The following is a 15224-nucleotide window of genomic DNA, read 5'->3' as shown; positions in this document are numbered from 1 at the left end:
CTGGAAAATATTCTGCTATCTTTACGATGTCCAGTCCCACAAAAGTCCTAGGAGCTGGGCTGTTTTTATTTTAGAGAAGAAACTGTAATGAAAGTGAAAAGACTCTGACTTGTGCAAGGCAACACATTACATCCATGATAGAAGATGCACTTGAATTTAGTAGATTGGCCTTGTGGTCCACTTCAGAAAGAAGAGTTCATTGTTTGAAGGGCTGCTTAAAATTAAGAACTATCAAAAGGGAGAATACTGTAAGTGCCACGAACATCCCAATGAATAGGTAGTACCCAAATAAAGACGCTGCTAGCACCGAAATCTGGTCAGTCTTTTTCACTATGGTAAAACACAGCCAAAACTGTACTTCAGCCAAAACTGTGCTCACAACCCGGGGTTCAAATCCCAGGTAGCCATCTCAAGGTTGACTCAGCCTTCTATCCTTCCAGGTCAGTAAAATGAGTACCCAGCTCACTGGGGGTGGGGGGGTGGGGCAATGTGTAGCCAGCATAATTAACTTGTAAACCGCCCAGAAAGTGCTTGAAGCACTATGGGGTGGTATATAAGCAGCACGCTTTTGCTTTGCCCTATATTTCTACGTGACTTTCGACTGCATGAGCTTCTCTTACCTCCTGTAGCTTGCAATTTAGCATCCTTAGCTTTATTACTGGAAGGGAAACACAAGCTTCATTTGCAAATCTGATTGCTCAGGAATGAATCTCTAACATACTTTGGGCTTATAAAATTGGAATAGCTGCCCAGTGTCTTTTGTTAAATGGCAGCCCTTGGACAACTCCTACAATCCTTCAGCCAAAACGGCAGATCCACGGTTTAACGTTCATGTGCAACATACTTTCCAAGCAGGCCCAAGGTAAGGTTTAAATCCTCCTCTTCCTGGCTTGAATTGTAGTCTAACACATAAATGTGTCCAGGGAAATGTATCCTGGCATGTATACCAGCTTCATCTGCTTAATTGCTGGGCATGCTGCTTTGACTTTGGAGAACGGCCAGTGAGAAAGATGGCCCTGATTTCTGATTCACAAAGAGTGCTCATGGCTTTAAAAATCACCACTGTGGAACATGGTTGGTGTATTTTTAAGGGCTCCTCGTTCTTTCTCACTGGCAGCACTGAGTTGGAAGCAAGGAAGCAAATACCTCGGGTTACTGAGAAAAACAAACCCTCATTTTGTTATGTGGCAAGAGTCTTTAATTAGGATTGCCATCTTCATAAGAACACAAGAGCCCTGCTGGATCAGGCCAAGGGCCCATCTAGTCCAGCTTCCTGTATCTCACAGTGCCCCTACCAGATGCCTCCGGGAGCACATGAGACAACTAGATACCCATCTCCTGATACCCCTCCCTTGGCTCTGGCATTTTGAGGTAACTTCCTTTTAAGCCTGGAGATTATACATGCCCATCATGGCTTGTAACCTGTGATAAACGTTTCCTCCAGGAATCTGTCCAATCCCCTTTTAAAGGCATCTAGGCCAGATGCCATCACCACATGCTAACAACACACTGGGTCAAGAAATATTTTCTTTTGTCTGTTCTCAATCTGAGTAGATGTCCCCTGGTTCTGGTATTGTGGGAGAGAGAAAAGAGCATCTCTCTATCCACTTTATTTGTTCCCCCTTCAGGCACATTTTTCTCTAAAGAGCCCCAAATGCTGTAGCCTTTCCTCATAAGGGAGGTGCCCCAGCCCAGTAATCATTTTAGTTGCTCTCTTCTGCACCTTTTCCAGTCCCACTATGTCTTTTTTTGAGGCGCGGTGACCAGAACTGTACACAATACTCCAGGTGCGGCCTTACCAGAGTTTTGCACAATGGCATCATCATGTCAGCTGTCTTATATTCAGTCCCCTTTTTAATGATACCTAGCATGGAACTGGCCTTCTTTATTGCCTCTGCACACAATCCCTCTCCCCCCCCCCCCCGCCCCTGCTCATCACTTTTCCTCGCTTTTCTTCTGTTCTTTTGGCTGTATAAACAGAAACTAGGAAGGTTTGTTCTTGCCCAGTATGGCTGAAGCAACAGGGAAAAACAAGACTAGCTCCAGGCTGTTATGGGATCCTGGACAGAGCTTGGAAAATAATGTACTGCAGCTCAGATTCCATCAGCTAGCAATGCTGATGGGGGAAAGCAGTAGTCCCAACATTTCCCCTCCCCCAAACTCTTCCCTTGAATTAGGTGCTTTCTGCTGTCCCTTTTATTTCATCAGCTGGTTTTCTTGGAATGAATATGATGGTGGCATCAAAGAGAAGACAATTTTGTCTAACTACTGTTTTAATGCTTCCTGATACTTCCACCACCACCCTGCAATGCTCCAGGGGGGTGGGAGACTTCATAAAGGGCAGCTTGATCCAGCCATTGGCTGAGGGATGCCAGGTATTGAGATCTGTTGTGAGGCCAGAGTCCCTCTCCAGGGACACTTTTTCATGTCAAGCACCAATGCATCTTTGGTGCACCTTAATCATAGAATCATAAAATAATGGAGTTGGAAGAGATAAACTTTCATGCATTTTTTCCTTCCTGTACTGAGAATTGATCTGAGGGAGGACTGCTGCTGTAGGTGTCACACCAAGGGAAAAACAGAACAAAATGCAGCAACCCTGTGTATGCTTCCAGAATTTCATGAGATTCCCCATCCCCATTACAATACTGTTTTAGAGTACTCTTATTGCCTCTCATGAGTAAGGGCAGAAAAAACTATTTTATTGAAATGAGATTCAGCTCAAGATCAACTTAAGGGGGTTTGACCTGACCTAAAAATTTAATCTGCACAGTGATCCTTCCTTCATTGCTACTGCTGCTCCAGACCCAGCTGATCCACCCCAATTATTTACCGCAGCAGAAAGAACATAGCTAAAGTGTGAACTTTCTTGCAGGCTATAATATGGTGTGTATTTGAAGCCAGTTCCTTTAATATGTTAGAGCTAAGCCTTATGGGTAATGGGTGGGGAAGATTTATCCCTACAAACCTCAGCATTTCTCACTTGGCAGGTCATGCCAAACAGCAACATGTGTTCCTGGAGATCTGGGGCACATAATGCTCAGTATCCTGGGAGCACCTTCCCCTCCCCTGATTGGGCTATTGAGATTCTGTGCCAGATCCTGGAAACAGGCAGAGTAATGAGCCTTCAAAATTGCCCCAGAGACCTCTCCGAACCTGACCTAAATTGTTAACTCCATCATAATTAGAGAGTTGGGATTGCTGCAATACCGGGTGACAATGGGCAGGAGGAAGGCTCTTGTTCTGGTGCTGGTATTTATCAAAGCTCCCATGCTTGAAGGGAGGGTGCACTCATGAAGCTCACATAATAATGCCTCTTTTATCATAGATGTGTCTAAAGTTCCTTTATCCTTACAGATAAAATGAAAAAGAACGGTTTGCTCTTGTAATTTGTACCATGTCTCATTTTTCAAACTTATTTTAACAACAGATAGCTGAGTCTCAGGGCAGGCGCTAGACAGTTGTGACAAAACTGGAAAAAATGTACACTTGCACATTGTTTTAAAAAAACACTAATGTATGAATACACAAATGTATATGCCATATATATATACAGAATAGATGACAGATGTTATTTTGAAATGTTTAGACATATATGAATTGTCTCCTCAATGCTATGTGGAGTGTAAGTCTGCTTCTTCACTATCCTTTTTCTGTTCAGCTGTGGTACTTTGTTTCACTCACTTTTACAGGGAATTCAAACTGTTAGAGTCCAATGTTTGCTAGGTTTGTGCCGTGTTTTATTAGAACTGACTGTGACCACTTTTGCAGTAGTTGAAGTGCAATTGCAGAATGGCTTTTCTGAAGGGCTACTGTAACTTTAATGAATAGTTTCCTATCTGCAGGTCCTGCTAGTTTTATTACTTCTTGGTAGTGGGCAGGGGTGGGGGCTGTGTTTTTATCCTCTTTAATTGCCCCTTGAACAGTCTCTCTTCATTGTCCCAGTGTAACTGGATGGTTTAATTACTAACGTCTTGTAATTACATTTCTTTCTTACAGTTATTTAATAGTGAAATAGCATACCAGACTGTGTTGGCACTGGCTTTGTCACCATCTGTGATGCAAATGGGCACGACAAAGAGGATCAGCAAGCACTGAATTCTAAGCAGTTTATGTGCAAGAACAGGTCTCTTAAATGATGCCATGCGAAGTCTGCCCCCAGAGTTTCCAGTCAACGACGTAATGTATTTGGAAAAGAATTTTTTCCTACTGATCCATGTACCTCAAAAAGTGAGGTGCATCCACAAAAGGTTGAATGGAAATAATTTAGTCTCAACACTGCCAGTTATTTTTATGTTTGCTTTGTTTTGGCTTTTGCTAAACAGACTAACAAGGCTAACATGGTCAGACTAACATAAATAACTCTCTGAAAACATTTATCTTGGAGTCTCTAGATCAGGGGTCTCAAACTCAAATTACCTGGGGGCCGCTGGAGGCAGAGTCTGGGTGAGGCTGGGCCGCATCAGATTTTTTAAAAAAACCTCACAGAATCGCCTTGCCAAAGGAGAAAAGCCCCCATCTGTACCTGCAAAATTAAACAGAACGGGACGCCCCCCCACAGGTGCGTGCGTGCATGCACATGCACAGAAACACACACACACACACATGGAGGTCTGGCAACCTTCCTCTGAGAGCCTCCCCTCAAAAAAAGGTGCGCTCAGCAGCAACAGCTACCCCCACCACGACAGGGAAGCAAACTTTGCGAGGTGAGCCCAGGCAGCCTCCAGAGCCAAGGTGGCTGAAGCAGGACGAAGAGGAGGAGGAGGAGGAAGCACCGCCTGGGGCTGAGGCGACTGCTGGCCGGGCTGGTGCTGGGGTTGCCGAGAGAGAAAGAGAGACACAGAGCCACTTCCCTGGAAGAGGCGGCAGCGGCAGCAGATGCTGTTGGCGGCGCTGTTGGAGGCGCTCTTCAAGGATGGGCTGGGAGCGAGCTCCGCTCTCAGGCATCACTCGCCGGCTCTCTCCCAAGACAGTGCCTCTTGCACCTTCCATCCGGAACTGCAGCCTGCCAGCCAGCCAGCCTATCTGCCGGCAGGCAGGCTGCAGTTCCAGATGGAGGGTGCAAGAGGCGCTGTCTTGGGAGAGAGCCAGCAAGCAAGGTGAGGCTTTTTTTGACTCTTGACAGCAGAGGACGTGTGGGCGCTTTGGGGGGGCAGGCATGGCGGGGGCCACAAACTATCATCCGGCGGGCCGCAAATGGTCCCCGGGCTGCATGTTTGAGACCCCTGCTCTAGATGGAGCAATGGTCAGATTCCCAGTACAGAAACATTGTGTCTTCATACAGACATGTCTAAGCCCTGATACAAGCCATATTTAGATGATGCTACATCAGTATCATAAAGAGCACTGCAGAATCAGAAAGAATAATAAGGAAATCCAGTGTTTTAAGGATACTAACTTTTTTAATGCTATCATTGAAAAAAAAAAGCAATGTTAGTGAAAAATTGAAGAGGAAGCCAGTAGGAATCCGTAATGGTTCCATTTATTAATATGTATATCACAAATACTCACAATATCAATGCATTCTTGTTGGCATGCTAGACAGAGGCCTTATTAAAAAATTTTCTTCTTTTTTTAAAAAGGTCTTAAACTTTTGCTGCCCACCCCCAAAAATATTCCACACACTCTGTTATTTTTTTTTAAAGTTTGATTGATTTGACAATGTACTTGGTGATAACTTCAATGCAAAAGGAGAATAGAAGAAAGGGAAAAAAGTGGTGCGGGGGATGATGTTGCTTTACAGCACAAACTGATTAACTCATAATTATTTAATAAAAAGGAAGCAAAAATTACTGGCTTCACAATAAGCAAACAACACAGCTTAGTAACAGTATTACACAGGTTCAGATTCAGAGGCAAAATGCACTAGACAAAGGCCTGTTGGCATACGCACTACAACATTGATTAAAGATCAAAGATGCAGCAGAACATCAAAAGAACAATTTCCCTTGAGCAGATTTTGGACATTTTTTCAAGTATTTGCACATGTTCTATAATTGATTTCTTCTTATTTGGGGCAGTTGTTCTCAGGGGGGTAGGTAGACTGAAAAACCTTAGTAAAGCAGTAAACAAAACCAAGAAATTACAAATTTAATAAACCAAATTATATATATATATATATTTATATATATATTGTATACAGGTTTAATATGGATGTGTGCGACATTTATTAACCATAGTGAAAGGCTAATTACGCCCCCCTGTCACTACATGCACAGCCCAGTCATTGCTGTTAATGAATTACCTCTGTTAACTTTACGATGCAACTACAGTCTGACCAAGAACATACATATAGTGCCATCATATGCAGAGCCTTCAGGATGAAGTGTACAGTACTGGATGCTGAATGATTCAGGCTACTTTTGTGGCACGACAGTACTTCACGGAATGGTACACTACGCATGGTACAGAGTTTAGAAGTTGGTGGCTTTATGTGTGTGTATGCAGATGTGTAGTTGTGTATGTGTGCTCTAACATTCTTAAGAAGTCTTCCAAGAGTTATCCAGTTCCTGATTGAAAACAGGCGCTGTACATCACACCCCTGGAAAAGGACAGAAAAGGGATGGGAAAACAATACATTGTTTTAGTCACTACCAGTCATGAGCATGGCAAACAATATTGTCCTAGCAGTTGGATCCAATGAAGGAATACTCTTCCCATCAGAGAAAGGAAGCTTCTGGAACTACAACTTCCAGAAATCCCTAGCCAGCATGGCCACTAGCACTGTTGACTGGGAGATTCTGGGAACTATAGTCTAAGAAAGATTAGGGGAGGTGGTGTCCAAAAACACAACTTTCCCAAGCTCCACAGAATAGCAAAGAAGAATATGAAATGGGGATGTGGTCCACATTTCTATTTCATATGAATATTAAAGTTATACTAATATTATAATAAATACAGTTAACAAACACGAGCCATAAAGCAGACGTTTCAAAAGAAAACGAAAAGCAGCAGACTAATAAGAAATCAATCAAGAAGAAGCCACAGATAGGTAAATTCAGACACCAAACCATCCAAAATCACTCTGCCTCTGAAGTTTAGGCAGTTTGGATGCTTTGTTATCTTGCTTGTAAACCAATTAATCAGCCAATTCAAATAAATCATATACAGTACTGTAAATCAACATAAGTGGTATTTTAAGAGGCCACTTTTGCTTACTAAATAAAACTACACTGTATAGAAAATTATATTCAGTGCATTATCCAAATCAAGAAATATACCTAGGATTTTTAAAATTTTAACAATGCCACTTAGCATTGAACATCTTTTTACAGAAAGAACTCTCTTGACTAACATCCACATTTCTATGTGGAAATGAGCATTCCTGTTCTAAATGCAGGGTACTCAGTATCAACCATTGACTATTAAACCTATGACATCTGTCACACGAGTATGATGCAAGGCATTTCAGTCAGTTTGGGAAGAGCACCCTGCATGAAGCAACATAACAGGCCCACCTTGTTACACCATCTCGTACTGATTGGCAGTAATAAATCGAGACAGACAGCATGCCAACAGCATTCCAATCAACTGTAAGAGAGAAAGAGAAAATGTCATACATGTAGTCACTATGAAATCCAGTGACTCTACAGCGGAGCTTTTAGAGTTGATTCAAGTCTTAGAAATACATTAAAACACAAGTATTATATATTAAGTCTGTTGCAATAATAGGAGAATAGAATTAATGCATCGAAGAAACAGCAAGTCTAATTGTTTCTATGCAACATCCACTATGTTTTCTAATGCAATATCAGTTAGATTATATTTGCTCTTAGTATATGTTTCCTACTTGCTTGGTGTGAAAAAGGTATTTTCCCTTTCAGCTTAACATTTGCACTCAGCCCAAATGACTACTGCTGAAACACAATGATTTTTTTAAAATGGGGAAAGAAAGAAAAATGAACATTTTACATCCAAAAGGTATCTTTGAATATATCCATGCACTTACAGATTTCACTTGTTAAAAACTGGCAATGGGCCAACTTGCAAGTAAACTCATGAAAACAGAATGAAAACTGAATGGGGATATATAGTATGTTCTTTGTATTCCAGCTGCTTATCAATGCACAGCCAGGCTATTCTTTCTAGTGATCATTGTGCTGGCATGTGTGCAGTAAACACCATGTTTTCCTGCATCACACAGTACCTAGCTTTACAGGTAATCCTGTGCTTCACAGGAATCTTCTACTTCCAGCCTTGTTGGTGCAGCAACAGCAGATGGTCAGATACACAATATCTCCAAATGTTTACAAGCAAGCACTGCCAGCCACCTGTGCAATCATTTCTGCACTTAGTTGAAAATGCTGATTGCAATTTTTTTAATGAAAGGATCTTGGGTGGGTGTGAATATAACCTTAATACCTTTGAAAATATCCTTTGCCAAGGATGTCAGACAAATTCCATTGACAGAAGAGAGTAGTGAGTGATGTATAGATTATATTCATTATATTCATTTAGTCCTTGAGATAACTTACGTAACTGGATCATGAAAATCAGTTGACAGCTGTATTTCTGCATCTTGACTGGGAAGTACCATCAATTGTAAAAGCATCCAAGAAAATGGCAACAAAAATGTTGCTGCTTATGATACATTTTAATCCTATGCCCAGTTAGTCTCAATGAGATTAATCTTCTCAAGTGGCACAGCAACATGTTTCATCCAACATTTCACCTGTCCAATCTGGCCTTTAAGGTTTGGAAGCCTCTTTGCCACTCTGACAGATTGCCTTTTTCAGCTCCTATTGTAGGTTTCACGCATCCAAAAGCTCTTATGCTGCTCCTTTGGGAAATTCCTCAATCTGCACCATAAGTGGGCTGGCATGCCAGTGGCTGCCTTCCTTTCAAATAACTATTAAACAAAATTCTGATCATTTTTGCACTGCATTTTCCAGATTATTATTCATTCTGCATTATTTACAGATCATTCAAAGTATGCTCTGCTACACTGTTAGATCTTCCAACCCACCTCTCATGCATGTAGATTTTACACACCAGACACGATTGTGTGTACATTCACTTGTTTCCTTTTCCCCAGAAAGAAGGGCTAAGACCAAAGTATAAATCCTACATATTTTATCCCAATGTATTCCTATTTAAGCATTCCCACGAATTATAAATCAATTTTCTGCTTTGCAAAATCATACTTTTGGCTTACATATTTCTACAATTCTGATGGTTTCTCAGTCTTCCTTATACTTCTTTATCTGGTTTTTATTTTTCAGGAGCTGTACTTATTGTAAGAAGAAGCCTACAATGGCTCCCATTGGTGTATGCAAACAACCTCCTACATGAGTCAAAGCAGGGTGATTGCCACAGTTGCTTTCATATGGCCACCCCATTTTTTTCCATTTTGGAGAGCCTGTGTTCTATACAAATTGAACGTCATATGGAGACTAGCAGAAAACATTCTGCTGTGCAAGACAAACACCAAAGATGGTTTCTTTATGGGAGATTAACTGCCTCTAAAGTTAAAAGGCATACTGTTGTTTGATGTTTCCGTATGTTATTGATTACCGTGAAAATACACTTTTTTATTTGGATCAAGGAAACAGATTAAATAAGGAAAGAGTACTCTTTTCCTTTTCATTCACTCTATATAGCATTTCATTGTACTGTCTTGTTTTTGCAATGTTGCAATGTGCCATCAAGTAGCTCCTTGACTTACAACAACTCTAGTAGGTTTTTCCAGGTATGTGGAATATTCAACAACTGGTTTACCATTGACAGTGACTTTTCATGGCTAAGCAGATATTTGAACCCACGTATCTTGAGTCCTAAGCAGATAGTTATGAGAACTCCCCCTCCGAGGTAAGAACTTTGACAAGCATAGTTAAAGACCACAGGAGAAGAAATTTGCTGATTCATATGGTTCCTTTCCACATTCCCAGGATCACAGGACTACAATTTCAGATGTTTACATTTGGGGGCAGGAGGATGACATAAAATAACGCATTGAATCTGTACAGCTTAAGGAACCCCCTAGTCTGACATAACAGAAGACGGTATGGCTAGTACATGCAATGTTCTTCCTTTGGGACAGGACACTGGACTTTAGTCAGAACTTAGGAAAAAAATGTTTTAAAGTAATTAATTATAATTGCAGTTCCAAACCCCCAAAAGAGAAAGTATTCTTATTATATATTTTAAAAGGAATTCTTTAGTTCCTTGTTTCTCAAAAGTAAACAAAATTAAGTATTTTTCAAAGTTTAGGGGTGTTGATTTCACAAAATAAAAAGATTTGAGTGCTACAAGTAGAAGTTACGAAACATATGTTCCTCTTATCCACCTCCTCACAGCCTCAACACTGCCAATATTGTATGAAGACCTAGCCAAAGCAGCAGTCAAACCATTTGACTTTCCTTCACCATATAGTGAGTCGATGTTATAACTAGCCAAAAGTTACAGCTGCACTGCCAAAGGAGTGTATTTAGGTATACTTAGAATTACAATGAAATGTGTTATAGTTATCCTTACATAACTGGAAAAAGGAGTTAATTCCAACTAAGCTTTGATTTTAGTAGTTCTAGCTATAAGGACTGTGCTACAGTGATGACTATTAATTTAACTTAATTTGGACCTGCACACTTTTCTGACTTAATCATTGCAATGTACCATAGCTAATCCCTCTTTGTTTATACTTACAGAAATTCAATTAATAAGGGGAGGGGAGAAGCTGCATTCCACAAATAATGCTGTTCCCTTGAAAATAATATTCCTAATATTCCTTATAATAAATGTTGATTATGTTTTAACTTAATAACTGTAGTTGGGCCTACATATGAATCTCAACTGGGACAAACTGGGCATACAATTCATTGTAAAAACGATCACTCTCTGAATTTGATATTTCCTTTCAGCAAAACAGCTCTGGACTCTGAAAAAACTATCCAAACCATGGATCAACTACTTGGCATGTCAATTGTTTACACTCCATTGAAGCCAGTGCTTTATTAGGTTAACCTTTATTTGACCCAATGGAAGGTCATTTTTTTCCCCTTCAGGCTTGACTGTAACAGATATTCCCAAAGAGGGAAAAAGAAAAAAAAATATCAATGAACAGATGACCTAAGGAGCAGTTTGATTCCCGTCCATGCCCTAATATTTCCCTGAAGCTGAACATAGAAACAAACACACCTTTCCTTCAAAGTACTAATACGGTACCTGTGAGAATGCAATTCCAAAAGCCACTCCGGCTATGATTCCCATATTTGTCTCCATAAAATTAGTCACGAGATCATAACAGCCCTGAAGAACAAAAACAGCCAATTACTCTTTGAAGGGATATCTACTTGCCTCTGACGTAATATTCGTTCAAATTAGAATTAGGCTTTTTGGCACTGCAGCAATTTCAACACCAGAAATACACTAAGAAGCAAAAGATTGTAACTAGAATGAATGCATTCAATACTGTTTATAGCTGTATAAAACTTTACCTTTTACAAGAAGTTTAAAATCAGTAACTTTATTCAAATAAACAGTTTAAAATTAATGTTTATGTTTTAACAAAGGAGAAAAGATCCCAGGACTGAAAACACGTGTAAGTCACTCCAAATAAAAATATTTCCTAATAATAGAAGATACCCACAGACACACACCCATGGCCGATTATTTCAGATACAGATTGTGAAGTCACGCTGATACACTGAGGTTAGGAGTAATGTTTTTAATCAATGGCCAGGCAGTGCCTCAGAAAGGCTCATGTTACCAAATTAGTTTGGAACCAGTCTTTGTGTTCCCCTCAACTGCCAATTTACCAGATGCCGTCTAGACACTGCACTCAAGATTGAGGTCAGATGGAATCTTTAGTTTTGATTGCTGAGTCCTGAATAAAACCTTAGGACCCATAACAAAATAATCATTTCTTATGGTTGTCGTGGGTTTTTCGGGCTCTTTGGCCGTGTTCTGAAGGTTGTTCTTCCTAACGTTTTGCCAGTCTCTGTGGCCGGCATCTTCATTTCTTATATTTGAAACGTGGATTGAAAAGGACATCAATACCTATGTAAAACTTTAGATTTCATTCCTGAATGACTCTGTTTCTACTGGTTGACAATGAAATGCTACTGGGAGTATTCCTTTTCTGCATTCCCACTTCCAGCAGATTCTGCCCAATAAAGGCATGTCATGGCTGAGGAAGGCCTTTTATAAAAATGCCATTTTGTCCTGCCAGATTAATCGGATCTCATTTTTTGATCAGGTAACATTCCTGTTGAGAATGCTGGTAACATATATTAACTTCAGCAAAGCTTTTGACAAGGCACCCCATTATTTTCTGATAAGCAAGCAGAGTAGGGGTTGGGCTGGACAGGACAGAACAATTGTCAGGTGGATATGCAGTTCGTTTCAGAATCATACTTGGAGAGTGCTTATCAATGGCTCCTTCTCAAACTATAACAAGTGGGGAAAAGATAACAAGTGGGGTACTCCTAAGGCTCTGTCCTGAGACTGGAGCTCTTCAACATTTTTATTAATGATTTGGACAAGGGGGTGCAGGGAATACTTAACAATTTGTGGTGTTGGGGTAATAACTATTAACCTGGAAGAAAGAAACAAGATTCAAAAAGATCCTGATAGTCTTGAGCACTGGGCTGAAAACAACAGCATGCAATTTAAGAGGGATAAGTGCAGCTTTCTACATCAAGAGGGTGGTGGTGGAGGACAAATGCACAGTTACAAGATGGAGGATACTTGGCTTAGTAATACTAAGAGCAAGAAAAATCTTGGAATTGTTATAGATCACAAGCTGAATATGAATGAACAGTGCTGTGTGGCTGCAAAAACAGTGAATGCTCTTTTAGGATGCATTAACAGAAGTATAGTCTCCAAATCCATGAAGTACTAGTCCCCCTCTATTTGGCACTGGCTAGGCCTCATCTACTGTTCCCAATTCTGGACACCATACTTTAAGAAGGATGCTGACAAACTAGAATAAGTTCAGAGGAGGGCAACAACGATAATCAGAAGACTGGAAACCAAGCCCTATGAAGAAAGCTTAAAAGAACTGGTCATATTTAGTTTGAGAAAAAAGAATGAGAGGACATATTCCTGACATTTTCAAATTCCTGAAAGATAGAAGGGCAAGATCTTTTACAGAAGAAGGGCAAGATCTTTTTTGCAGGATGCATAATAATGGGCTAGACTTACTGGAAACCAGATTTCGGTTGAATATCAGGAAAAATTTCCTAACTGTTAGAGCAGTATGACAATGGAACAAATTACTTCTGGAGGTTGTGAGTGCTCCAACATTGGAGGCATTCAAGACAAAATTAGACAACCATCTGTCAGATATACTTTGATTTGTATTCCTGCACTGAGCAGGAGTTGGACTTCATGGCGTTATAGGCCTTTTCCACCTCCATTATTCTATTATTCTAGTTATGACCTACTATGCTAAGCAACATGATTCCAACCACTGTTTAACAGTTATTAGGGAAAGGATAAATACAGTTACAAAAATATTATTGGATACTTCAAGAGTCTATCTTTCTGAGATGAACTGGTGCCTTTCCTGCAAACACTAGCAATAACAACGGCAAAGGAATTCTGTCTCTCAATCTGTACAAAAGTCAGATATTGTTTTTGTGTGCCACATAAAGCATGAGTGGCATAAAACCATGAAATTCTATTCCCCATATATTTATTCATACAGTGTGCTCTCACTCAAAATCATGGAAACACCATCAATTTTATAAACATTTTCAGCCATCTTTTGGTTCTGGGTCACTTTTTGCTTTGTTACGCCTGCAGCCCTATAACTCTGGTAACATTATAACAGGTACAGTAAACCTACCTAATGAAGCATGGTGCTTATGTCAAACAACCCTATTTTCTCACTTCAGGCAGGCTGCTAGCATTCCAGTACATGACACATCTTTCAGAAGACAAGTTGAAAAATGGGGGTGCGGAGCACAGATGAGACCAGACATAATGACTGACGTAAGTACCAGGGTTATCTGAATCTACTTGCTGCATTTCTCAGCTTTGTCAGTTCTGTCTCTGTGGAGGAAGTCTTCTGTCATAACGAGAATTATGGGGATGACAAGTTAGCTCAGAAATCTCTGGTAGTGTCTGGATGGAGGTCCATGAGATACAACTCTTCTGTTTATGTCTGAGAAACATCCACTTTAAGACTCTGCCAAGCAGTAGTCCGAAAGGGAAAGACTGCTGCTAATTCTCCGCACTCTTTCCTTTTGGTACATTTTCCATTTTGTTACAGAGAACCACTAGGGAAAAAAAAAGGATGAAAAACCCAAACTGGCCCATATTTCAAATGGATGACTCCCCCAGCTTTGCTTTTCCCCCACTTTTGAATATTTTACATTCTTTCCATCCTGTTTATGAAGAAATCTGACAGTTCAGCATCTTCTTATCAAAAATGAATTGAATGGCATTTTCAACCATATGCGCTATACAAATTTAGTACGCATAGCTATTTCCAGTATGGAGAGGACCATGTTGCACCTGCCTGACATATAACTGTTAAAAATGAGATGTCTGTCTGAAAAGGAAGTAGCCACCCTATTTCATAACTGCAAATAAAAATGAATATACAGAGATTCAAATGGAGGTTTTTAGGAGATGAGCAGACATCTCCTAACATTATGTTGTAACGTTACCTTTTCAGACAGACAACACTCTTTGTTTGAATGGGCAATTCCTCTGTTTTACTTCCTCCTTCATTCATTTTTAAAAAGAACTCTCAGGTTCTTTGCATTTCTGATGAACTCTGCACATTTTGGAAAGTTCTTATAAAAAAACCCATATGGAACAAAATTTCCACCCGTCCCCAACCCATACCTTCTGGTTTATTTTAGTAGGAGCAATGGTCATGTTGCGGAGGTCCAAAGGGTTACAATCACTGGAATTCATGCAGCAGCTTGGGGGAATGCCGTGCTCATTAAAATATGGGCTGGTGTTCCAGTTGGTGTAGTTCTGGACTCCACAGCAGCTCAGCTAAAAGGAACAAGAAATCAACCACAGAAGACAAATAGTTAGAAAAAGCGTGAAACATTGCGTGAACTCCAAAACCCACTGACTAAATAACCAACACAAACTTCTAATTATGCCTCAAAATGTGAGAAGCACAATTTTTGAAAATAATATCATCATTGCATTATGATGACAGCACCAATTGATAGGCAAACCCTTTTATAAATCAGTAAACAAAAGAATTCCCTTCCCTGAGGAGCTTACAATCTAAGAAGAAGAGAAGTAGACTAAGAATGGAA

The 15224-nt window shown here is 40.2% G+C and overlaps 1 protein-coding gene and 1 long non-coding RNA gene across 2 annotated transcripts in view; one reads left to right on the top strand and one right to left on the bottom strand.

Annotated features, from left to right (window-relative positions):
* The window catches only part of LOC144588189 (uncharacterized), a 488638-nt gene that overhangs the window by 363080 nt on the left and 110334 nt on the right, over positions 1–15224 (top strand). The gene's annotated exons all lie outside the window — the stretch shown is intronic.
* Positions 5464–15224, bottom strand: part of TSPAN7 (tetraspanin 7) — a 91826-nt gene continuing 82065 nt past the window's right edge. Inside the window, exons 5-8 of the mRNA XM_020783943.3 lie at positions 14794–14949; positions 11161–11244; positions 7458–7530; positions 5464–6541 (exon numbers count right to left, since the gene is read on the bottom strand). Coding sequence (XP_020639602.1) covers positions 7462–7530; positions 11161–11244; positions 14794–14949 — 309 coding nt within the window. The 3' untranslated portion in view covers positions 5464–6541; positions 7458–7461. The remainder of the gene's footprint in view (positions 6542–7457; positions 7531–11160; positions 11245–14793; positions 14950–15224) is intronic.

Source organism: Pogona vitticeps, chromosome 3 (genome assembly GCF_051106095.1).
Source record: "Pogona vitticeps strain Pit_001003342236 chromosome 3, PviZW2.1, whole genome shotgun sequence".
NCBI classification, from domain to species: Eukaryota; Metazoa; Chordata; class Lepidosauria; order Squamata; family Agamidae; genus Pogona; species Pogona vitticeps.
Note: the sequence above shows the minus strand (reverse complement) of the source record. Positions and strands in the feature narration are given on the sequence as shown.